This window comes from Ambystoma mexicanum, chromosome 13, assembly GCF_040938575.1.
Source record: "Ambystoma mexicanum isolate Mex_15411 chromosome 13, UKY_AmexF1_1, whole genome shotgun sequence".
NCBI classification, from domain to species: Eukaryota; Metazoa; Chordata; class Amphibia; order Caudata; family Ambystomatidae; genus Ambystoma; species Ambystoma mexicanum.
Window position 1 is genome coordinate 535292559 of NC_090938.1, and position 27121 is coordinate 535319679.

The window sequence follows — 27121 nt, forward strand, 5'->3', positions numbered from 1 at the left end:
TTGAGTGTGTTCTGTTTGGTCCGTACTTGTGCAGCGGTTAACAGTGCTATGCCTCTACTGCACCACAAGACTGCCATTATTTTTCTTTTTTTTAATTAATGTTACTTCTCCCATTGCCCCAAAATAATGAAAGGGGGCACATACTCTCTGCAATTATGAGAAGTGACTGGGCCACTAAACACAAAGTGAGAAATTAAAATCATATTCTCAAATCATCAGCATAACATAAGTTTAGCTTCCAGGGTCGAGTTGCATACAGGGTGCATCAGGTAAGGCCTAGTGACTATTTTTGCCACCATAGCACTGTAGTTGAAATTTTCCAATTGCCCCTGTGGCCCTTGCTGCTCGCCTTCCATCCCTCCCCCTAGCCTGCCCAGCTTGCGCCCCCTCCCGTGCTGATTGACCAACTATTATCCGGAAGCACTTCTTCACATACAAAGCTGGGCAGCTCCTGCCAGGGCAACCAGCGTCTAAGGGCCACAAGGCAAAGGGCAGCTCCGGAAGAAGCAGCTCCACTCCGTGTTTGCCTGTGTTCGCCTGGAATGCCTGACGCAGACTACCTACACCGACTGATAAGCTAAGTGTGATGTGGGCGGAGAGTACAGCAATTACTGTACTGTAGAGGAGGAGCCAAATACCTCTACCAGAAGTCCCGCCCCCATTTTGCTTATATGTTGGAAGCTGGAAATTGCAACATGCACAACGCCAATAATGGTCCCTATACCGCGTAGAATCTTCGCAACAAGAGATCCATTATGAAAGACCTATTTAATGTACCAGTGGAGAAATGACAGTCTCTTAAAGGAGGTTCCGGAAGAAGTGTGAAAATGAATTAAAGAAGCCTGGTGAAGTCACATGAAGCAGACATGATGCACCCAGAAGAGATGCTGAAGAAGAAAGTATATAGGCCTTATAGAATCTGATGACGAAGTAAACAGTCGAGTAACCTTTCATGTGCGGGAATGAAGATTGCACATGTGAAGAGCACTGAAGAAAACACAAATCGCTTTATAACTGTACAGATGCTGTAACGCAAGTAGTCTAAGTAATCATAACGCTGGCTATACGTAGTGAATAGACTGCAGGCGGTGCCGCCTATATATATATATATATATATATATATATATATATATATATATATATATATATATATATATATATATGTACAGAATCTGGATGTTCCACGTCATGTTTTAAGCAAACTAGGACAGCATGAACAGAAGGGCTGAAAGTGTGTCGCAGTAAAAGAAAACAGCTGACGATGAGGGAAGATTCGAGAAGGCTTGTCTGGGCCGGTGTCAAGGGTTGAGACAGGCAAGAAACTGCTTATCTATTCGAGAAGATACAATGAACGTGAGAAGTGAGGCGAGCTCCTGTTGAGGTGTAATGGAAAAAACACTAGAAGCTCCAGGTTTTATTAATTTATTAGTGTTAAATAAGAAAGAAAGAGTTCAAACACGGTCTCCTGTCACATGGTTGAGATGAAAATAGACTTTGGGCAAGCTACACCACGACTTGAAGATAAGACCATGTTCACACTCCCTTCTATTCTCAGGTGCAGGGATACTTTGCAAGGCCAACTTCAAAGACAATTCTAATGGCAGACAACAGGAGTAATAATAGATGATGGGCTAATTGGGTGGGGAGGTATGACCAAGCCAAATCCTCTAGCAACATTTGGAGTACCAGCTTGCGTGCTGCTAGAGAGTGGAATATTCCAGAAGGGTACAAGCGTGCCAGCCAATCATAGAGGGCCACATAGTGAAGAGCCCTATAGTTTGAGACCCAATAAAACGTTGTGCATTTTATGACACAGAGGATGACTTGCATAGCTGTCCACCTGACCTTAGAGGCCCAATCACAATCCTATCCCCCCAGAGAAAATATACCTAGATGTTCCCCTTAAGCCTATCACAATCGCAAGTAGGTTTCTTTATTTTGCCAAGTAGTATAACGAATTTTGGCTAAATAAATGTAATTTTTTATGAAATGTTTTGAGAACTCTTGAGAGAGATTTGAGCGAACATCCGTTGATGTCTGTTGTACTCCCTGTTTTAGATAATTGAAATTAAAACAGTTATGTTTTTGCCAACTTCCTGGGTTGGTCTTATTATTGGTGGAAGAGTAAAAACTGCATCCCCATCCATCCCACATAGCGCTACCTGGTTTAAAGGGCCTACGGGTTCAGTACTCCAGTAAAACCATACCACCCTTATTACTTAATATCTTATACCTACTTGCATTTAGTCTACTTGTATAGATTAACCTTATCTTGCATGTAGTCTCATTGTGTAAATTACCCATATGTGCTCTTAACCTGTTTGCCTAGATTGGCCATGTTTTGCATCTGGTCTAACTGAATGGGTTCGTCTTATGCTCCCTGCAGCGCCATGAGTTGGGCATGGTGTTGCGTCTGTATCGTGCTGGGCCCTGCCCCCTAAAATGTATTTTTGGGGGTAGGAAACGTGCCACACTTGGATGGATTATTGGGGGTAGGAAATGCACCACACTTAGATGGATTGTTGGGGGTAGGACATGTACCACACTTAGATGGATTGATGGTGGTATGAAATGTACCACACTTAGATGGATTGTTGGGGGTAGGAAATGTACCACACTTAGATGGATTGTTGGGGATGGGAAATTTACTGTACTTAGATGGACTGTTGGGGGTAGGAAAGGTACCACACTTAGATGGATTGATGGGGGTTGGAAATGTACCACACTTCGATGGATTGTTGGGGGTAGGAAATGTATTGTTACCAACTAACCGTACTAAAAACTCACCATTCTGCATACTCACCCTCAAACTCTGAACTAAACACAACCATACCTCTACCGCACCACAAACCACACTCGCTTCACAACACCCAACATGAGACCAAACCATATACAACCTCACCACAACACCACATGACGGCTACCGACCGAAAACGCACCAATGCTCAGTGACCAGTTTCTCAGAACTTATGCTGCCAACAGCACATCAAAGCTCTCTTGCTCTTCTCCCGCTCAATCCGTCTAACAAACCCTGCCACCCTCCTTGCATTGCATATCCGTTAGAGCGCCAAGAGACCACGCAGGTGGCAACAGTGCGCTTTACAAGAAACTTTCACATAACATATCTAAAACATCCGATACTGATTAGAGGGGCCACAGCAGTGTACCAAAAAAAGTCACCTTGCTGAAAATAGAGTTCATGACTTTCTTATACGAGGCAAATCGCTACTCATTGCGTCTTTGTCTCTTTTGAGTTAGACACACAGTTATCGAGGGCCATTCAGCAAGCAGATTCCTTAACTCGCATGAAGAGTATACATTCGCCCATGGGGTCGTTGTCATAGTTGTGAACAAAAACAGCTTTCAAGCCATAATCACTCGGTTCACAGGCCTTCTGTAGTAACATTTCCTGAACCGGATAGCACAGAAAAATGACAATACATTTTTCGTGCCTGTGCCCTCCCAAAACATTGGACCCATATCATATGCCTATGAGCTCTCTCTGTTTCAAGCACCTACCCTAAAGAAAACTGTTCTACCTTGTACAAATTCAATGGGCTGTCCACGTTCTGACTTTCCAGAAAGCCTGAGATCCTGTGTTTTTTCCTCTGGGAAATGTTTTCATGTTCTGTGGGCTTACCACTAGACACCTGCAGTTGAGCTCTGCGGTTAAAAACTAGAGCCAGCCACTCTGTCCATCTGTCATCATCTCTGCCAACTCTTTCTTCCAAGGCATTGGTTCACCTATTAATCAAAGCTTGACCTTCCCCTGACTTTACAATTTCTGCTTTAATAACTGGACTCTATGTCTCACCATCTCTGTACGTTTGTCCTACCTAAAGGCCTTCCCTTCTTCTTTTCGCATCATATGAGTCACCCAGTGGCTCTTTTTGCACATAGAGTCTTCTTTCATCTGAACTGCCGGTCATATCAAGAAGTGGGGTAGATATCGCCTTCATCAGTCAGTCAAGGAGCTGAAGGGTGGCAGCTCAGCCACAATGCTGCCATCGTTGTCATTGCCAGGGTCTAGAACCTGTTACATTATATGTGCCTTTACAATGGAACCCTTATTTATTTGCTTCTTGTATCATGGGCATGTCAGCTTATTTGTACCGTTATCACACACCTATTATAGCATGGCTTACTGCATCATGGACCACCAATATCATGGTTAACAGAATTATTTGTTAGATCATATAGGTGTTTTCTTCAGTGCTATCTTCATAACGCTTGTTCGCCCTGCAGGCTGTCTCAGGCTGTCCTAGGATGGAAGTTTGGGGCTTGTGTTCATTTGCCCCCATGATTGCCTTCTCAGGTGAAGAGTTATTTCATATTTAGTTTAAAGGAGAGTTAGCAGAAGAGTGTTCTCCGATTGCGGGGTCCAGTTGCTTTTCACCCACAGAAAGGGGTCATGTTAGGGCTCCTAATGTAATCCTGTATTCCAATAAGCTTTAGGCCGGATGTGGTGGGAGTCAATAGACTGTGCCATGCTGTGGAAATGCAGAAGACAGGGTAATATAAGGTGGACCTCCCACACAAGCGTGCATATGAACACACACATACCCATATATAGACACACACCCTAAAGGATGCTTAAGTCAGGGTGGGCTTCAGCCTTGTTTTCTGCAGTCCAATGACTTGGGCCTGGCTGTCCTGGACTTTCTTGGGCCCTACCTAGAAGCCTTATGGGGATGGCCATAGCAGACCCATTATTATGTGGCTATCTATATTATCCACCCTGAAGAGGGAGTTGGGGTCCCAAGAACACCCCTCCAACCCATCAAGCTCATGACAAGACAAAAGGCCCAGAAAGCCCACAACCACCCATTCAATTTCAGACGAATCCCAAATGCACCAATGATTGACAGATACACAGAAAGGTACCCTCTCAGTTAGCCATACAGACCAAGTGTCGTATAAATCTATCCATGTGTGGGAGAAGAGCCTGAGACCGTGGTCAGAGACACCTATATGGACAGCCTGGAGTAAGCACCAAGGAGCCATGATATTGACGTTATTAGAGACACCACGGCAAAGTAGCGTTAGACATGAAGAACATGTGCATTCAGCATTGCACCACACAAACCCACACTGGTATACATGAAAAACATAAGCGCACAGTTCTATAGTTAGAGGACAGATACATATACATACTGCCATTGCTTTTATTATTTTGTCATCAGCCAAATGCAATAGCACAGAAACCGCAAGGCATAAGAGATCCTGAGCGAGCTTGCTGATGCTTAAAGTCAATAGTCGCGTGGACATACAGGAGTGCATATGGAAAATAATCTAACCACATATAGCTAACCCATGTAGATTAACATGGACAATGCAGAAACCGCATTATAAGGTTTAGGAAAATTACAACAGGCCTAAAATACCTGTGCAGGAGACAAACAGAGCTGACCAAGGCTGGACAGAGAGCAAGACACGTGAGACAAGGCCCACAGCCAAGGACAAGAGATATGAAGACATTCCAATCCCCAGACGACAAAGTGACCAGATGCAGAGAAACTGAATAAATCCTCATAATTAGGAGCTGCAGAGCTCGATTTTGTGGTCTCTAAACACGTGGTGCAGCCGAGTGAAACAATGGACAGTCTTCCTCAGTGGGAAAGAGAAGCCAGTCCGAGCAGCCAGATGCAGATCACAGTAAGTGTTGCTGCCGTGAGGAGAATATTCTCATAAGGCAAAGGTGGTGTACACAAGTTACAATACAGACACAATCGCTCACATTACCTTGAAAAGGTACACCGCAAGCTGAGAACTCGTTTGAGTGCCAGGCCTGGAGGATGAGCTCTAGCCAATCACAGTTTAGTACCCTAGGGGTGGATGGCGACGGACAGGAACCAATGGTAAGCCCACTACTCTACAACAATGTTATAGATAGTGAACTGGGGATGGGACAGGCCAGCCACCTGACATGTAAGAGCCACTACAATAACACGTATAGGTGACCATATAGATTATTAGATTCCCGATGGCCAATCCCTCACACCGATAGGTTTTTGGAGAAGGGCCCAAGTGATGACAGAGCAGTGACGTAATTATAGAGAAAAACTGTCCCGCAAGCCAGGAGACGAGAAGTACTGGAATCAACCTGTGTTCTTGTATCAATTCCTGTTCGTTTTATTTGTAATAAATCGCAGTTTGAACTTTCCATTGAATGAGTCCTCTGTGTATACTGGGGGAGGGAGTTGGGCTTTCCAAGTCCGCAAACTTCCAGCATCACTCTGGAATACCTGGGAGTTCATCCCAACAGTCCATTTTCTCAAGCTATCCATATCATGGATCTTTTATCTGAGGGCTGTTGTATCAAATCCCTGTCATCTTGTGACTACCATTTCCAGATCTTGCTCTGTCATGCTAACCATATCATGGGCCTTTCATCCCTTGACTACTTGAACCATAGACTTCTCAATTCATTGCTAACTGCATTATGGGCTGTTCGATCATGGATATCTATAGACCGGACAAGTTTCACTTGGCCTCCTAGACATTGAACCAGTTATTTTATGCATCCCTCTAACAAGTAGCAATTATCTGAAGACTACCTGTAGACCCATCTTTGCATGACACTTGTTAGGCAGAATTTAATTTGTATGAAATATTCTTCCCACTTGTGAGTCCCCCAGCACTGTTTGCTGGACTCTTGTATTTTTGATCAGTTCTCCTGAGTGAGTGGGAACCTTTTCACCCACTCACTCAGTCTTTTACTCTATCTCTGGGAACCTTTTTCAACCCTTTTGGTTGTATCTTTTCAAAGTAATGCTTTCCTCCACCTTTTAAGGCATCTGCAAATTATTATTTCAGCACTCAGCAATTTCTTTGCAGTGTTGCAGGGAGCTCTTGTGATAACTACTGTTTCTAAACCTAAGGGGATACTTTTTATCCTGCCTTACTTTTATTTTGTGGAATCGGTACACCATACCTTATGTGGAGTACTGAGGGGACACAATGTATCCTTTTTTCCGATTCTCCTGTAACTTTAGAGTTTAAAGTGGCTGGTTGCAGTGGATATTTTCTACCGATTTTTTTGTGAAACATACACGTAGGCTGCTGTTGCAGCTGCGGTAAGGGACACGTGGGTCACCATTGTACTAAAATGCTGCCTGTCTTCTTTTTTGCCAACTCTTGATGACTTGTCCTTTCTTGAGCTTTTCTTTTGCCGTGCTGGGTGGGCAAGGTCTTGCTCACTCTTTTTTCTCTGCTGGGCTCCCATGGGGAAGCCCGCCTTCGGGCACCAGCGTGTCTGGGAGGACAGGAAGCTGGGAGTGCAACAAAACTCTGCAGGTCTTTCTCTCCAGTGTGCCTGCTTGAATCCAGTTCTGACTGGGAGGTTGGCTGTCACACTGGGAAAGCCATCACCCTAAGTTTGAATGTGGCATGACTGCTAAATGGCTGGGTTCAATCATAAAGGAGAGGGTCCTGGAGCAGAAGGGACCGCTGTTGCTACAACCTCCTTGTCTGATCGACAGGGAAGATCCGGACCTGACGACTTCCTCTCCTGGACTGGTGGGCCTAACCAGTCTCAAGACCAGCTGCATTTTGAGCCATCCCTCAAAGAGCTGTGACAGTACTGGGCTGCAATTCCCCAATACCCTGGGACCTGGACGAATGTGCTGCGCATCATCTCCTCAAGTGTGGTTTCGGCCGGAATTTGGGCATCCTGCTGGACCTACAGTGACTCCTTCCCCCTCTGAGACGTCTCCCCTTTCATTTCGGGGACTGAGAAACAGAGAGAAGTGTGCCTTGTGACAACCATCGTTAAACCAAAGCCTGTGTCGAGTCCCAACAAGCCAGTGTCATGAAGATTGGGCTGGGCATCCCTTCCGAAGACCCTGACTGTCTGCTCCCACCAAAAGTTCCTTCTTCAGCCTCAAGGCCAAGAATCCGAACAGGAGCTGCTGTCGCCTCACCTGGGGACCCGCCAGTGACATTGTCTTCTTTCTTCACAAAAAGGTACTGGCCCACTCCTATGTACTTACCTGGGTGCTTGCTGTGTTGAATTGGAACCCTTCTGAGCTTTCTGAGACACAATGGGGTGGACAACCCAATTGTGTTCTCCCAGGCCTAAGAACACTGTTTCTTTGGTCTACAATCCTTCAGGATTTTAACAAACATTTTACTTATTTGCAATGTTGAAGATTCGTGCTATTTTGACAACTTTGACATTGTCTGCTTTTCTTTGTTCATCTTCCCAGGGGTCCTAGTCACCCAGTGTCCCCACTGGCTTTGAGACTCTCATTCCCAGATTTGGGCTGGACTTTCTAAAGTATAGGTTGCTTAAAAGTAATTACCAGTATCTGTGCTGAATGTTGGTTAAATAATTGATTTGCTACTTTAACTACTTCCCTGTATTCATCTAAAGTCTACTATTGCCTTGAGTAATGCTTAGATGTCTTACTGTATAAATGTAAAGAAGTGTACTTACCTGTGATTCTAATAGTGTGTTAGTTGCCTTAATATTTATAATAAATAACCATATTTATAGAAATCGACTGTGTATAAGTGCATTCTTGACTATAGGTGTGCCCTGAGTTCTTTGTACTTACCTACAGTCCTTCTCCCTCCTAGACTAAGCCTGGCTGGGTAGTTCAGGCCAAACCTAAGGATTGGCGCCCTGTAGACCTAAGAGAGAGTCTTCTTCAGTCCTACCATAGGTGGACTTTAGTAAAACTCCCAAACAACACTCTACATCATTGACCTATTGTCTCATGGCATCCTTTACCCAGGGGCATTTATCATAGGGCAACTTGTACCACAAACCTGTGATACCTGGTATACCTGTTATACTGGTTATATCACACATTTCTGCAGCATGGTATTGTTAGCTCATGCCATCCGGTATTCCTGCTCATTGACTTTTGCCTATCTGTGTCATGGGCTGTTTGAACACACCATCACCATTCAGGGAAAATGATGTCTGCAAAAATGGGCACCCTACAATTTACTCACGAGGAACCTGGGTAAACCACGACCATCAGGCAAAGAATTAACAAAATGTGTGTTCCTAAAATGACTAGGTTAGGTCTATCGGACTCTGACTCTTGTTGGGGATGTGGAAGTGGCAGAGGTACTTTGATGCATATGTTGTGGTTGTGCTCGAGGGTTCCTGATTTTTGGTCCAATGTATTGGACAGGTTGGATCTTATGTTGGAGGAGAAACTTCCACGTATGTTCCTTTCGACCATATTGTTGTCCAATAGGGGTGGGGGGGCAGGGCTAGGAAGGGTGCGGATTGGATTAACAGAGTTATGGTCTTGGCGATGAAACAGATCTTGCGAGTTTGGAAATCTAGGAAGAAACCTGGAGTGGAGGATTGGCTTTTTGACATGCAAGTTTTATCTAAGTATGAAAAGGTTACGTTTTTTGGTCAAGGAAAGGAAGGAAGTTATCATCGAATCCGGGGGCGTTTTAATTACCTGTATGGTTGAATACATGGGTTCCAGGTTTTGCTGGCCTATTGGTTGAATGGGGATGGTGTAGGACTGTTTAGTGTGTGTCTTTGTGTTGTCTTGTCTTTGTGGTTGAATGTCATGACTCTTTTCTGGAATTCGATAATGTTCTTTTACTATTGGTTTGGGGGGTCCATATTGTTAGACTTTGATTATCTTTGTTCTGATGTTTTATGAGTTTTGAGTTTTCCGATATGGATGTTTTCTTATGGTAAGATGCTTGTTGTACTGAAGCTTGTTTTCTAAAATGCTAAATAAAGAGTTAAACAAAAATGTGTGTTCCTTCCCAGAGTCCTTGCTCTATAAAGCCCAAAGACAGAACCAAAGAGCGTAACCACTCATGTGCATAACAGGAAACAATTAAAGAAGGTATAGTTCAGACAAGTCTGGGAATGCATCCGAATAGACCCTTGATGGACAAAATGTATGTTTTCGGAGGCTGTGTCTATTGCAGAATTCCATTGCTGCATTTGTATTCCTATATGCTTGCACTGTCTCAATCAAAGCACCCTAAACTAGTCAAACCTGTTACAGTTATGCAAACCACATAAAATAAATGCGTTCAACCCCATTGTATCTCCTGGGTATACTCATGTGTGAACCATTCCCACAGTGGACCACTCCCCCAGTAGTCTTACCTGAGTAGCTTTAGATCTGCCAACACCCATCATTTATGCTATAGGATCCATGTGACCACCTGGCCAGACGTTCCTGTGTCTCTATGCTTAGGATGGCTGATAGACCTTAAACTTCCAAGCTATAATCAGCATCAATAGCAAAAGGTGATCAAGGCCTCCATGTCACATGATCTACGCACAATATTACCTAATCACTCAGCTTTAGCAAAAATACATTATTTTATTCATATATCAAAAGTTTAAAACTTTTCTCAATGTGGTGTACATATTTCAATCAGACAGTACATGGACAATTAAACTTATTGCATAGGGAAAACTATACTCAATTCAACAGACACAAAAACCATACTGTTCAACATGAATCCCAGACAAAATGGAACAAACATATATGTGTAAAGTGCAGCAACAAAAAAAAAACTGGAATATCAGGGGACACCTAAACTCTTGCGAGTGCTTTTTTTCCTTGACCTGCCCCTTATTTGCAGTGTCTTCATTGCTTCTCAAAAGTCGACACAATGTGTTTCGGCCATCTAAAGCGCATCAGGTAGCGCTCCTGCCAATCGCGGCCTTCGTCAGGACATAACCCGTTTTTTCTCTTGAACAACCCAATGTGTTCCTATGTCTACAATTGAAACTTATGTATTCAGTTAGGATGCGATGGATGCGTGACATGTCATTTCAACAGGACGTCTAATTGCGTTGAAAGCTATTCATGTTGTCATTTAATGTAACGCTTAACTACATACCTTTTGGTAGTAGCCAGGCAAATAGTGGGCTCTAGTGTGGACCACTTTTTCTTTTGGAGTTTTTCAACATTCACCTACTTCTGAAAGCTAATATAATATATATGTCAACCACGGGGAACAAATATCTACCCTTGTGTCCAATATCGCATGGACTGCTATCTACAATAAGAGCTTACCTGCAGTGTACAAGGAGCTGTCTCGAGGTCACTAAGAGTCACAGTAAATCCATGAGAAAGACACACAACAGGCCGCTAAGTAATCCCATCTTGAAATAATGAGAATGGGTTTTAATAGCAAGCAGAGAACTCATCAGATGTGACTCATTCAGCCTCCTGAAGGCGTCTCATGGCGGTGGAAAAATCCTGATAACTGCTTTTTACCTGCGATGTAAAAGTAGCCATTTAATAATGTGCCATGAGAGGCCATCTCTTGTGTGCTTATGTTGATAATGCACACACCATAATCATACCATAGACCTGTGATATTATCATGGTCAGCCAATGGAGGTTCTTTACCTTGCTGTTGTTTTGGGAGATAAATCTCAAAGAAATGTTTGAGTCAAATATTTCGAAAGGATTTACGGAGTTCCTAAAGGCCAGACCCAAGTTTATTCCACCCAACCATAGTTGTCCATCCAAGATTATGGCTTTTGAAAATATAGTTATCAGACAGACTTTGCATAGTACAACAGTACAACCGGGCTGATAATCTCAGAAAAGAGGAACGAGCAAGCTTAAAGTAATTATGCAATAACAGTAACATCACTATTAAACCCGCCGACAAGGGTAGTGGTATCATACTACTTGAAACAAATCAATATGAGGCTAAATGTGAACGCCTCCTCTCAGACACTGCATCATATGTCAAACTCCTGATCGACCCCAAAAAGTGTCTACAAGATGAAATAGACAGCCTTACCGCACATGCGGCTACATTAGGTTGGATCTGCGATGAAGAAAGGCAGTTCCTTAAAAAAGATCATCCTAAAATAGTAGCATTCTATATTCTCCCTAATATACATAAAAACATTGCACAACCACCCAGGAGACCAATCGTCACAGCTATTGACTCGATTCTTGAGCCACTGTCAGTGTACACTAAACTATTCTTGAAACCATTTGTGGGGGAAATGCCCTCCTACGTCAAAGACTTCACTAATTTGATAAACATCATTAAGATGATCCTGAGGGGTCCCCATGACATTCTAGTTGCTATGGACATGGAGGCTTTGTACAAATCAATCCCACAAATGGAATGTTTAGAGATCTTGGGAATCATTCTGGGCACGCGCAGTAGTTGTCTCATTCCACCTAGTTTGTTCATTATTGAATGTGCGAGGTTACCCATGACGTAAAATGTTTTTTTATACAAAAAACAACTGTACAAACAGAAAGGGGTGAGCATGGGGCTACATTTGCCCGTGATTGGTCAAACTTTTACATGTCATATTTTAAGAACTTGTTCATCTTTTCCATCTATAACCCTTACAACAACTATATAGCAACTTGGAAACAATATATAGATGAAGTTTTTTGTATATGGACAGGCAGTGAAGTAGATCTGAACAAATTTCTCCTCTTGTTCAATGGGTGTGATGTAAACCCGAAATTCACGATGGAAGCTAACCAACATCAAGTCAGCTATCTCGACCTCAAAATCTATAAAAACATTGAAGGTCTTGCCACCACCTTATGCATGAAGTCATCTGACCAGAATGGATTGCTGCATTTCACAAATTTCCATCCAGCCAAGCTCAACATCAACTTGCCCTACAGCCAGTTTCTTATAATTCGTAGAAACTGCAGTGAAAAAAAATGCTGTTGTGACACACGCAGAAGACCTTCAAAAGAGATTCCTTGTTGGCACACTTGGAAGGTAATAAGTAGTAATTCTAAGAGAGCTTCGAATGCAAACAGGGAAATGGCTATCACCCCACAGAACACAGAGCCTCAAGAAAGATTGGTGTCTGTCACCACATTTAGTCCAGTCAGCAATCAAATAAAAAGAATCATACAGAAAAACTGGCATTTGGTGAAACAACAAGGAACCCTAAATATGAAACCCTTATTTGCCTTTAAGAAAAACACCAAATTAAGGCAAAAATTAGACCAAACCTACAAGGTACCAACTGAAGTGCCAAGGGTGCTTTCACTATCGGGGCTCCCACCAGTGGTGGGTCATCCTAACTGTGGTGGTTGTGTGGCATGCCACTTCACCAACACCAAACTACGGTTTGAACATGGCAGGAGTAGATAGGAGCTGAGGACACACACAAATTGCAAAAGTAAAAATGTGATCTACATCATCGAGTGTCCTTGTAAGATAATATATGTCAGCAAAACAATTTGCCAAGTAAGGCAACGTATTTCGGGACACCGGTCCAGCATACACAATATGGTACCTGACAAAACGTTGGTGTCCCATACTATTCGCATTTGGGAATTACTGATAAAGACATGTTCTGATTCGTACTACAGATGCTTAAGCTACATATGATATGATATATGGCATTTGTAACGTCCCTATACACAAGTGTTTCAAGGCGCGATGAGGCAAGGAAGGCGGAACAGATGGAGGACAGAGACAACGATCTTACTAGGCCAAGTTAAGGTTTATGGCCTCTTCATCGAAAGAAATGCATCGAAAAAGAAATGCATCGATGAAAAACCATCAAATGTAAATGCATCAAATTGCTATCTTTTACATATAAAAGTACATATCCATCGAAACTTGACCATCGAATATAGGGATGGACACGTTTCAATGGATATGTGCTTTTAAATGTAAAAGGTAGCATTTCGTTTCATTTATTTAACACGTTAAAACTATAAATGGAGCTGTCCAGTGCCGAAATCTAAGTATTTCGGCACTGACCAGCTTCATGTAACGCTTTAGTGTTATTGTTTCTTGGGGTGGGGGGTTCCCCACCAAACCTCCCACCCTCAAGGGAACCCCTCTAACCCTAACCCTGACCCTAACCCTAACTGTAACCCTAACTGTAACCCTAACTCTAAGGCTAACCCTAACGCAACCCCAACCCTAACCCTAACTCTAACCCTTAATCTAACCCTTCAACTAACCCTAAATCTATCCCCAACCCTAACCCTACCTCTAACCCTAAATCTAACCCTAAATCTAACCCTAACCCTAAATCTAAATCTAACCCCAATCCTAACTCTAACCATAAATCTAACCCTTAATCTAACCCTTAACCTAACCCTTAATGTAACCCTAAATCTAACCCTAATTTTCCATTGAAATTATCCATCGAAATTCATTCGATGAATATGCTTTTCAATGGAAAAGCAATTCAATTAATACATTTCGATGGATAAACATTCGACGGATAGGAATTTGATTGAAATACCAGATATCAGACACATCAGGTGACATTGAGATTGCCCAAGTGCAGGGGAGGGGGAGGGGAAAGTGCCAAAGTAAAGGGGAGGGGGCAGTGCTGTACATGGGTTCAAAACAATAACAAGAAGTGCGGCCAGCAGGTGGCAGGTGTAAGGGTAAGTGAAGACAGCAGGTGTCCAAACGTGCAGGTAGGGGGACTGTAGGGTTACAGATACAGTCCCAAGTGCAGGGAGGCAGTGCAACTGGGCGGACAGGGACCTGGGTCAGAAATCAAGAGGGTAGCCAGGTGACCAATGTAGTATCAGACAGTAAATCAGCAGGGGAGAGGAAGAGAGAAGGCAGAAGCAAAGAGGAAGGTCTTGAGGTGCTTCTGGAACTAGAGATGGTTCTTCTCAAGTTTCAGAGCGGCAGGGAGGCTGTTCCAGAGGGAGGCCCAAGCAGAAGAATGAGATCTACCACCAACCCATTGCTTGCAGAAGCGACTGACCCTGGGGGAGTTGTTGGCGGAGGCGCGAAGAGCTCGAGTAGGAAGGTATTTACGAAGAGAGAGTTGGAGGTATTGAGGACCCAGCCCCCAGAATTCCTTGTGGACAATGTAGAGGGTCTTGAACTTAATCCTTCCAGCGAATGGGAGCCAATGCAGAGATTTTAGTGCTGAGAGATACGATCCCTGGGCTTGAGGACAAAGACAAGTCTTGCAGTCCTGTTCTGGATGAGTTGCAGAGGGTGGAGAGTAGAAGCAGGCATATTTAGAAAGAGGCTGTTGCAGTAGTCTAGCATAGGGAAATCCAGAGCTCTAGAGACAGTGAGCTTCTGGGGGAAGGATAGGAAAGGAAGAATACCTCTGAGGAGGTGCAGTTGGTAGTTTGACTTCTTAGAGATGTCAGAGATATGAGGAGAAAAGGAGAGCGTGGAGTCGAAGATGACCCTGAGGTTCTTAGCCTCACGGGTGGGAGAAGGAAGAGGGCCAAGGGAGGCTGGCCAGAGAGTGACAGGAAAGGAGGGTGCAGGTGTGCCGATGAGGAGAATCTCCATCTTACTGGCATTAAGGAAAAGATTGTTGGTGGCACACCACTCCTGGATAGCAGACAGTCAGAAGTGAGAGAAGGAGTAGAGGTGGCAGAAAGGAGCCTGAAATTGAGCTGAGTGTCATCCGCATAGCACTGAAAGTTGGAGCAGAGAGTGGCAATGCAGTGGGCGAGAGGTGCCAGGTATTGGTTGAACAGCCAGGGAGAGAGGTTATACCCTTGGGGAACACCACAGGTAGAGAGTGAGATAGAGGAAAGGAAGGACCCAAGTTGGACCTGGGAGGGTCGATTAGAGAGGAAGGAGGTCAGCCAGGCGTACATCCACGAGGGGGTGACTTAGGAGCACAGCTGTATAGACTAGAACAACTGTGGATTTATAGACTAGACACAGTGAAACATGTCCTAAATATCTCTGTTGTTCTTTGATATATAACTAGGATATGATAATGGAAGAACAGAGATGAGACACAGCTGTCCAGGTACCCTGTGATGTCCTATGACTCTAGTATGTACATTTAAGCCCATATGATACACAGAGACACTGTGCAGTACACAGATGTAATATGCTCAAACATCCCTCTAAATGTACAGAATTAACCATATGTAACTGTAAACAGGAGATGCCTGTGAAGAACAACATGTTTGTTTTACTAAATGTATTGATCTTACCGACGGGTTCAGCCTTTGTCTACATAACACTAACACATATGATATAGTAGACACAGCTGCCCTGCAGATCAACAGTAGCACACTCTGCACAGCCACACACTCCAAGGAAGCTGACCTGTATTGCTCGAGAAGTCCCCATTGGAATTCTTCAAACCGTGTTTGTGACTTTTAACGACTTCCTCGAATGCACCGCTGCCATCATTCTTGATGGTCACAGAGTTCTACTCTGCAGTCAGTCTGCATTCATCGTGTTTTGTTTGTCTGACTTCCTTGTCTATCGTGAAGCGGAGGACATTTCGTAAATACCCTTGGCAGCAGCAGAGTTCGATCGCAGAGTTCTACTATGCAGTTAGTGCTTGCTGGGAGGAGTGGGACTCCAAAATGGAGGAAGCCCACTATCTGCGCAGCTCAAAGCCCCGGCGTGAAGATTAAAGGGACTCGGAGCTTGTGAAATCACAACCACTGCAAGTTGTGACATCAAATGAAATCGGCGAGCAAACCGCAGGAAAGGTCAAAAACAAAAAAACTGCAGTAAATATCTCATTGATGTTAACACCCACCTCTACTTTGCACACGCACCTGCCCACAACTCCCACAACACCTAGTGACTTCCGCAACCAACTTTTTGCGGAATTGTAATCTGACCGGCTAAAGAAACCCCGGTCAATGATCTCCAGAAACCACTCACCCTCGGCAAAGGAAATGCCGTTAAAACGGACGAGGTGCAGACAGGGATCGGGGATTCTATATCAGAGGCTCAGAAATCACGGGAACCAAGTACTGAAAGTACAAGTATGGAAATCACACTAAACATGTCCCCGCACGCGGCAGCACCAACTTGATGAAGAACGAAACCAAAGTGGTAAGAACATTGAAAACACACTTTCAGTAAATGACATCAGCACTTTGTCCAGCATGAATATAATGAATGTCTCGATGATTCATTAAATAACATACCCGCCCACACGGCTGATACATTGTCGGAACTAAGAGAGCAACAAAATGACATCAAGTAGAAATACATAAGAGCTGTACGTACGAGTACTCCTCCTTACATGACCCCATTTCACCAGAAATACGGGAAATTGCACCCTCACTCATAGCAGGGGAAAGTGTTTGTAGTGCAGCCACTGATGAAGAAGCAGAATAACAAATAGGAACAGCAAATAACAACGAGCCACCAACGAAAACTCAATCTGAAATCTTGGAACAGAATACTTTAAAACTGACATCATTCAAGATGGATAAACCTACAACGGCTATCGGGGGAACCCTATTTACATTTAAATCTCTACGGGCACAGTCGAAAATGAAAACAAAACCTAACAAATGTTTACAACCTGGAGGTAGTACACAGCCTGGTATCAAACTGACCAAGGCACCAAGAACCTACCGGAAAATGATCAAAAAAGGCCATGCTGCGTTACAAAAGTCTCAATGTTCTTTGCTAAACCGAGGGGAACCTTGCTTTCATACCCTTCTTGTGCTCCCTCAAGGATCCTCATACAGAGCCCCGGACGGAAGATGCACGTAAACTTTGCACGTACATTTGGTAAAACCTGCCCGGAAAGAGCAAGAAAAAGTTGGCATTGAGTTACTCCCAACCACAAAGTCAACTTCGTCACAACACACGCTCAACCATGTAGAACATTTCAAAATGCGAGCTTACTAATTTATGCCTTTGCATGCAACAAATAAGAATGGAAGCAAGGGGAGTTTCGGTACAACACTGGCCCCCACACAACCTGTTAATGGCCCACTGATGACCATTGTAAATCAAAATCATGACTTAGAGCAGGACCATTTACTGGCTCAAGAAACCAGAAAAAGACACACAGAATCTTTAGTTATACAGAAGGTGGCCTCGGATAGTCCAGGAAGTTTAACCCTGGTTTCTAAAGAAGCCAGGAGACGACTTCAATTGTTATAATCAAAAAGGCCTGCAGACTCCAATGAGAGGGGAACAAAGCGATGCAGTAGAGGAGATCCATCTCCCGAAGCAAAGCCACACTAAAGTCCAAACAACAGACTCTTCAATGCATCTTGACACTTCATTTCACCAAGGGTTTGACCTGCAACATGGATTAACAGAAAAGGAAAAAAAAAAACCTGACCTACTGGCTGTAATGTCAACATTAACTATTACCTTATTCCTGTTCGCTCAACTCTATGAAGCAACAAATGATACACTGAAACATCACAGGACTATGGTGGCAATGATGCATACAGAATTGTTACATCTGGATGGATACATCACTGCAACAAGGAAGTATGACATGGGGGCAACTTCATCTGCGTCAGAGAACACTGGACTACCTTACCTTCATGTGTCTCCGGCCTGCAACCATAGCACTTTTAAGTGAGTAAGAACACACAAGTGAACCTTACAAGTGAAACGATGGAAAACCTAAATATTACCCAAGGGAAAATAAGATCAAAGTCAACTATAATAGACCTCTCAAGGTCTCACAAAATCAGCTTGATTCAAGTAAGAGACTAAATTGCACTTGACACAGGGAAAAAGAAGAGAGAGTCGAATGGTTGTGTCACATATGAAGAAAACAAACTTGGTTGGGAACTCAAAAAGCCAACACTGGCAAAAACCATGCAAAACCCCCAAAGACATCTGAGGTGACAAATCATGACTTCTCTATCTTCTCACAGATGAAGAAGCGGAGCGAGAATTTAAAGACCTCAACACGAGGCTTAGACAAGGCTGGTCCCCCACCTTTAACACCAACTAAAGAAGCTGGGCATCTAAGTCAAAACCTGCCCGGAGAAAGGTGCCAAGGAAAAATATCTCGCAAATAACTGAAACAACAAAGCCATGTGGGAGCATAAGAAACACAAGAACAGTCCTTTTGGAACTAATGATGACTCCCAAATGACACACGACCTGATGGACCTGTCTCAATACTCAGTTGAACAATCTGTGTCGGAGTTGGCAATGCTATTCCCTGACCCCCAGGAGTACCAAAATCAACTCCTAGAAAATAGTAAAATCAGAGACTCATTGGCCGCTGTGATAGAGGGCCCAACTTCCCCAATTTTCTTGACACTAGCGGAAAAGAGATCAAGAGCAACAGAAAGATGACTTAGTGGGGCAAAATTGACTAACAAACCATCCTCTCTTGCTCCAATTTCGATCAGAGAATCCCCAAATCAGGGTGAACCCAAGAAAAGATCGAGTAGAGACAGGAACCCGCAGGCCAAGCATCGACTGCTGTCTGGCCAAAGCCACAGCATGAAGAGCGATGAAAGACAACGACAATTTCGTCATGCAGGTAACAAGACAAGCACAGGAACCCAAAGGAAACTGGACCAGGATTCACCAAAAGAGGAAGGAATGAACTCCTGACACGTGAGAAAAACCTCCACAAACAGAAAACGAGTCAGTGAGTGATCACTCAAACTGGAGAGAATCCTAAATAAGGGAGACAATTTAATACTGAATAGAACAACGGTCATGACATTGCTTCACTGCATCCCAAACATGCGACTGATTCTTTCTATCGACCTGAAGATAATTGAATTTGGGGACGATCACTGCAAAGATAAGATTTACCTCCATGTTCCATCCCCAGTGGTAAAAGCGATGTTGTTGGACGCAGCAGAAAATTTGCCAATGCTTGGTTTGGACCTAACGGCTATAAAGACCATCGAAGACCCCTCAACTTATTTACGAGAAAAAGTTGAGACAGCAGGTGGGTCGAAAGCATTACCCGAAGGTTTCAGTGATGCACCTCTCCGTGAAGAGGTGTCTATGGGAAAAGTAAGAGAGAGTCAAATCTTCAGGGACCTATTGGATACTGGTCGTGTTCCAAAACTTCAAGGAGCAAACTTGAATGTTACATTCAAATCAGACCACCGGCCGGATAATACAAAAGAGACACAAATTCAGTCAAATAGTCAAACAAAGGAGCAAGAGCAACTAAACTGGTCCTGGATCCCGGAAGCACTGGCTCAACAAGTACGCACATAGCCACACAAGAAGTTTCATCCAAGCCTATTAAATCAAGATAGGCAGAAGGCAGAGGCGTACGCAACTATCCCTTTTAAAATGGCCTCTTGGAACACGAGGGGTTTTAAACATTTAACAACCCCCAGTGACATAATTTTGGGGGACTATGACCTCTTTTGTTTACAGTAAACTTGGTTAAGGGATAGGCCTTATCTTGATGGATACAGAGTCATTCTTTCTGCTGCGATCAAAACGAAAAAGTGACATCCCACATCATGCTTATTAACAGCGATAAGATCTGGTAGTAGCCTGAACTTCATAAAAACAATTTTTTCAAACGTTTTTGCTCAAGAACTTCTGATTGACTGGAAATATCAGGTGAATCCGTGAGAGCAAGAGAAGCCGTGTACTCTTGTCGTGATAAACCTCTACTGGAACCCTCAGGCAGTCTCTAATGAAGAGTGCTTGGATGTGGTCTCAAATCTTATTGATTATGTGTACATCAAACAGCACGCCAACCACATCATCATGTGCTGAGACCTTAATGTGAGTTGTTCAAAAGGAGACAGCAGGAAGATATCCGAGAGAGGAATTGCATGGCTCTCCCTTACGAATTCACATGACCATCACATCTTAAAGGCACAAGTCGAGGAGGGTACACCATGAGTGACAACCTGGGAAAGAGGCATCCAATGTGCAGATATTGATTATGTTTTTGTATCAAGAGACCTCTTTCACCTCATTACATCATTTAAAGTGATCCAGACGGAAAATAGCGATCATAACCTACTATGCGCAAACCGGACTACAGTTGCGGAATTGAAAAGACAGCAAATGATGATATCGGTTGAGGGGTGCAATGGAGGTACACGACTTAGAATAAGCAAATGTGCAACTGAAAAGCTAACACAGGATTACACAAGCAAGAGTTAACAGTGACGATCCAGAGTATCCTACAGTCGACTATACGCCCCTCTTTGAATGCCACTGCCCCCGAAAACGAGGGCTAAACACGGAGTCAGTGCAAACAATCCATATATTCGACGTACTGCTAATGGAAAAAAGAAGAGCACTGAGAAGAGCTAAACGTCTCGCACTTAAGACAAATCTTCATCAAGATATAGAAGAAGCAAACACAACGGCCAGGCAGTATAAAAACTGGCTGATTAGCTACAGAGCAAAAATGTACAAGAATGACTGTGGCAGAAAAGTAAAAGATTTTTGGTCCTTGGTCAAAATGTCAGCAGATAACAATAGTGATTCACAGCAAAACAATGTTACTGAAAAGAAATGGGTAGAACATTTTTCAACTCTCAACCAAAAAACAAATGTACTCCCTCAACGTCTACTAGGGAATTCAAGTTCATCATGGGACATCCCCCACGAGGTAGACAAAATACTAGGGAATCTACAAAAACTGAACTCTTTAAGAGCACCAGGCCCTATTGGTTTAACTAATGCCATCCTGAAAGAACATCCAGAGGAATGGGCTATCTTCATCTATGAGGTTCTAAAAAACATCACAAAAAGTTACTCAATTCCAATCTCATCAACACTGGTTCCTATCTTTGAAAGAGGCAGGAAGGAAAACCCAACAAACTATCGACCCATCGCACTTTTAGATGTGATCGGGAAGGATTTTGGTTCTCTTCTCCTGCAGTGTTTTCAAGACTGGACAAAGACCATGGGCTGCAATAAACCTTTTCAAACAGGGTTCGTAAAGTAGATTGGAACAACTGCAAATATCTTCCTCCTAAGCATTCTAAAAGGGATGGTACAGGAAGGAAGACCAAGAATTTTTGTGGCCTTTGTCGACTTGCTCCAGACCTTTGACCAAGTAGATCGAGAAACCTTGTGGGAAAGCTGACAGAGAGGAACTGCCTGATGGCAACACTAGAACCTCTAATCGCCCTTCACTCATACACATCCATGCAAGTTCGCCTAAGTTCCTCAGGGACATTATCATCAAAAATCATTAGAGATAGAGGCATTAAACAAGGATGTCCCCTCAACCCAGCATTGTTTAATTTCTACCCGTCAGATCTCCAGGACTTTGAGCCCACAATCAGATCCTTTCCTCCAATAATAAAGGGGCGGGGGTTGTGTGGTATGCTGACAATCTGATTTTATCACCCCAAACTGCAGTGGGCCTCCAGCGACAACTAGATAGCCTCCAGAAATACATCAGTAAGAACAACTTGGAGATAAATAAAGAAAAGACTAAAATCATGTATTTTGAAAAATCAAAAAAATGAAAGGAGAAATTGCAATGGTTTCTTGACTCCTCCCAGATTGAGCAAGTAAAGCAATTTAAATATCTAGGAGTCACATTGACCAACAGCTCAGTAGAAACCCTGATGTAGAACTTCCTCCGTGAAAAAACCAAAGCTTTGGCCAGTCAGGCAAGGGCTATGGACAAGAAATACGGTCGCTTTTCCATATTACCGACCTTGAACTACTACAAGGCAAAAGTAATTCCTTCAGTGACTTATGGAGTTGAGGCCTTGCCCAAAATACCAATGGAAACATGGCCTAGGCTGGAGGGCATCTTTTGGAGGAGAGTGTTGGGTCTTCCAAACTCAACTCCAATAGCAACCATACGAAGAGAGCTGGGCCTCCTTACGCTCCAAGCAGTGATGGAATGGAACAGCTTAGCACTGTTCAGAAAAATTATCTTACCAGCTTGTCCAAAACATTTCAAGATCATCAATAAAGAATTGATGAGGGGTGCAAGTAAAGTATTAAACAACTGGGTGGCTAAAATCAGGCTGAAATTGGAGGAAATCAATTGCTCAGAAGCAGATCTGAAGTTCAACCCCACAAGAGTGAAAAGGAAACTAGGTGAACACGATTGGATCCATACTCTTGCTGCAGATTCCACCTACCACTTAACGGCTAATCTCCCAACCACCTGCAGACAATAAAATCAACCCTCAGGTTACCTGATAAAGTTCCCCAGTAGACCATATAGAGACACACTTTTGAGGACGCAACTAAACCTTCTACCCACCAACGAGATCATTGCAATAAGAGGGAAATCCGACCAAAAATAAATGCTGATATTGCAGAGAATTAGATAAGGTCGAAACTTTAAAGCAGCTGTTACTTTACTGGCCAGGCCTAACGGAGGAGAGAAAAACCTTTCTGGGTCAGCATCTGTTAAGTTTCAATCATACAACCAGGAAGACTGATGGACTGCACTGATGAGTGTAGAGAGGATAATCCTTGTGATAGCTGTGGGTTCCTTTTTGACTAAAATCTTACCACGAGAAGACACATAAGATCTACGGAAACCAAGGACAATAAACAAACAAGGACGAGGATTTTGCAACAGATAAATGATTAACTCCCAAGAAGGCAAAAAAAACAAACAAGGTTTCCAGGTTTGTAAGGCATAAGACTCTTTTCCTCTTTTTTGTGTAAAGAGGAGTATCTAATGTATTCAAGGAAATCGTTCTTTCACCTTTTTTTTAAAAACTGTAAATCAATTAAATCAATGAAAAAAATAGAGAATTACATGGTGCTGCACACAAATGTAATATGCTCTAACATTATTGTAAATGTACAGAAGTTGTCCATATCGTTTGAGGAATAGATGGATAAATGCATGCAGTGCCAATACCTTAAATACATTCACAGTAGGATCTTCTAGGTTATTATATAGCCTTTATCCTATGTCTCTGCAGTCCATCTCTAGCTATGTTTTGATATGTGGCTCCCTATGCACACATCACAAAATTAAAATGCATAGATGCAGATATTTAAAACATGCTGCATCATGAGAGGGTTTCCCAACCAGTGGCTCTGTATCCAATATTGGAGCATAGAGATGGCACCACTCCGGAGTGCTCGGCCGGTTTAACTCACATGTGGCTTAAACATGGCACCAGAAACCATGTGGGTCTAGATTAGTTTGTTTGAAATAAATAGGATCACATTCAAATTAAATACATGTGGCAAATATGGAGTGATTTATGACGCTTCGTGGGTATGTATGGATTCACAATATGTCCCAGTGGCTTGGCGAGAGGTACTACAGCTCCATGCTGATATAGCCGCCAGCTTTGTACTTTGTGCTTAAATATGGAGGGAGTCCCCTCTTGCATTTTCGTGGCACAAATCCCTCGTAGGTTACTAAAAGCAACCGTTCGCGTTCCTTGAGCCCCGTGGAATGCCACTAGGTAACGGTGTTGCGGCCCTCGGTTGTAAGACTCCGGTTTAATAACAGTGAGTGTCTTTTTTAGATAGATGAATGCAGCACATCAAATTAACTCCACTCGTAGCGAAGGGCAGTGTTTGGCTACAATTCAACACGGCGGGTATATCGGACCGCTCGCAGTAACGTGTCACGTTGTCTTAGCAACATTAAATCACGCTAGGTTATTTAATGCTGATAGTTCCAATATATTTAATCACACAGGCATATTGAGGAGTGGAATAACGGACTTAGTTTTATTACATATGGATCCAAACCAGCCTAAGCCTTTAGCATAGTAGGCCAAAACAATGATAAGACACTGGTGTATGACTCTGATAATATGGGGTTCCATTAGATATGTGATCAGGCTACACAACTGGACACATCAGTGATTACCAGTGATGGGACACCACTAAATAGCCAAGGTAAGGGGCAGCACACTACCCCAAAATCTATGGTATGGTTATGGTGTGCGCGTTATCAACACATGCACACAAGAGATTGCGTTTCTTGGCACATTTAATAAATGGCTACTTTTACATCACAGGTAAAATGTGGTTATCAGGATTTTTCCACAGCCCCGGGAACCTTCAGGAGGCTCAATGAGTCACAGCTGGTGAGTCCCCTGCTTGCTATTAAAACCCATTCTCATTGTTTCCAGATGGAATTACTTGGCGGCCGGTTGTGCATCTTTCCCATGCAGGCCTCTTGGATTTACCGTGACACTTAGTGTCTTCGAGACAGCTTCTTGCACACTGCAGGTAAGTTCTTATTGTAGATAGCAGTCCATTCAATAATGGACACATGGGTAGATATGTGTTCCCTGTGTTTGACATATATATTATATTGGCATTCAGGAGTAGTAAGGGTGGTAGAAACCCTGTGTATATTGGCGCTGGATCCATGAGAGTTGATCACGTATAATTTCTTTCAACAAATGAGAGATCAAGACACTCAATGTATATTCAGCCTTGATTTAATCAGTGCGTAATGGCCAGTTGTTTGCTGGGCACGTGTGGTGCTGTTTACATGCGAAGGCCATATGAGGAAAGCCAACACGTGTTTCGACCATAGGTCTTTATCAAGGCAGCTTCTATAGATGGGTTTGTGTCCTTGGATAAGGGTGCTGGATAGCTACTTGGAGCCTGAAGAGCAGCAGAGAAGAAGTTGCACGGTCACGATGATCTGACTGAATATACACTAAGTGTCTTGATCTCTCATTTGTTTAAAGAAATTATACGTGATCAACTCTCAGGGAGCCAATGCCAATATACACAGGGTTTCTACCACCCTTACTGCCTCAACATATGGGAATCTGCAAGCTTTTCCCAATGAAACCCTGCACACAGCTGCAGGAATAAAACAGGCATGCTTAAGAAATTATCTAGCTCAGGCATCTGTCTTTCCTACAAGCTCGCAACCATCAATTGCACGGCTTTCAGGAGTAGGTGAATGTTGAACATTTGTAAAAGAAAAAGTGGTCCGTACTAGAGTCCACTATTTGCCTGGCTACTACCAAAAGGTATGGAGATAAGATTAACATTAAATGATAAAATGAATAGCTTATGACGCCATTAGATATCCTATTGAAATGACATGTCAGTCATCCACCCCATCCTAACAGAATATATGTACATATGTTTCATTTGCAGACAGAGGAACACACTGGGTAATCGTAAAAATAAATTGCTATTTCTTGATGAAGGCTGCGATTGGTAGGAGCACTACCTGATGCTCTTTAGACAGCCGAAACACACCATGTCAACTTTTAAGAAGCAATCGAGACACTGCAAATAAGGGGCAGGTCAAGGAAAAAAAGGACTAGCAGGAGTTTAGATGTCCCCTGATGTGCCGGTTTTATTTGTTGCACTTTACACATATATGTTTGTTCCATTTTGACTGGGATTTATGTTGAACAGTATGTTTTTGTGTCTGTTGAATTGAGCATAGTTTTACCTATGCAATATGTCTAATTTTCCATGTACTGTCTGATTGAAATATGTACATCACGTTGAGCAAAGTTTCAAACCTTTGATATATGAATAAAATAATCTATTTTTGCTAAAGCTGAGTGATTAGGTAATATTGGGTGGAGCTTGTGTGACATGGAGGCCTTGATCACCTTTTATTGTTGATGCAGACGTTCCTGTGGCCGCCATAATACAGTCTGAGAAACGCACAGTGCCCCAAGCGGAGACATGCTTGCATACCTGCCGTTTTCTTCGTAGTTTTGGTATAGTGGAAGAAGTTTGTTGGTCGAAGCCATGAAATAGGCACCCTGGGAAGAGAATGAGAACGTGCAGTTATGATGAGATGGAAACAAAGAATAATGTACTCCACCGTAGAACACAGTGATCACATATGGAAAAACATATACATGGGTTGGAGAAAACAACTTAAAAGTCGAAACTAAGTGAGAAAGTAATGACACGCACAGCTATTTTAAGTACAGAATGGAAACGTAATGTAATTATAGTGATAACAGACACAAAAATACCTTCAACAAAAACAAGATTTAATGTGTTATATGCAGGTTTCTTTCTATTAGAATAATAGGCTCACTTCCAATAATTGTATGCCCACTTATCAAAGATACTGGTCAGTGTGAACAGAAGGGTGTGCACATTGTGCACTCTAGACCAACTTAGTTTAAACAGGTGCTTCCATTTCATCCCAAGATATACCCCTTTTGATTTCAAGAAGGGCCTCCACTGTATCCAATAAAGCACCCCTGGTTTATCTCAACAGACATCTCTCTTTTAGCACGAGACACCACTGATCCCAAGATGCGCCTTTTATTTGTTGAGAAACACCTCTATTTCAAACCAATTGGATTCCAAAAAGAAACCTAACTTTTACCCAAGGAGACTCCTGTTTTATCTAAGGTGGCACCTCATTTACATCATAAAAGATACATCATGTTAGCCCCAAAGGTGCACCTATCCCCTGTTATGTCAAGCAACACATCTCTTCTATCCCAAGAGACATATCTTTTATCGTAATAGGAATGTCTCTTTCTTCCCAAGCAACATCTATCTTTTAATTCTAAGGCACACTATT

General features: G+C 43.0%; 1 protein-coding gene across 1 annotated transcript in view; it reads right to left on the minus strand.

Annotated features, from left to right (window-relative positions):
• The window catches only part of ADAM11 (ADAM metallopeptidase domain 11), a 345706-nt gene that overhangs the window by 142474 nt on the left and 176111 nt on the right, over positions 1-27121 (minus strand). Inside the window, exon 8 of the mRNA XM_069634268.1 lies at positions 26272-26339. Coding sequence (XP_069490369.1) covers positions 26272-26339 — 68 coding nt within the window. The remainder of the gene's footprint in view (positions 1-26271; positions 26340-27121) is intronic.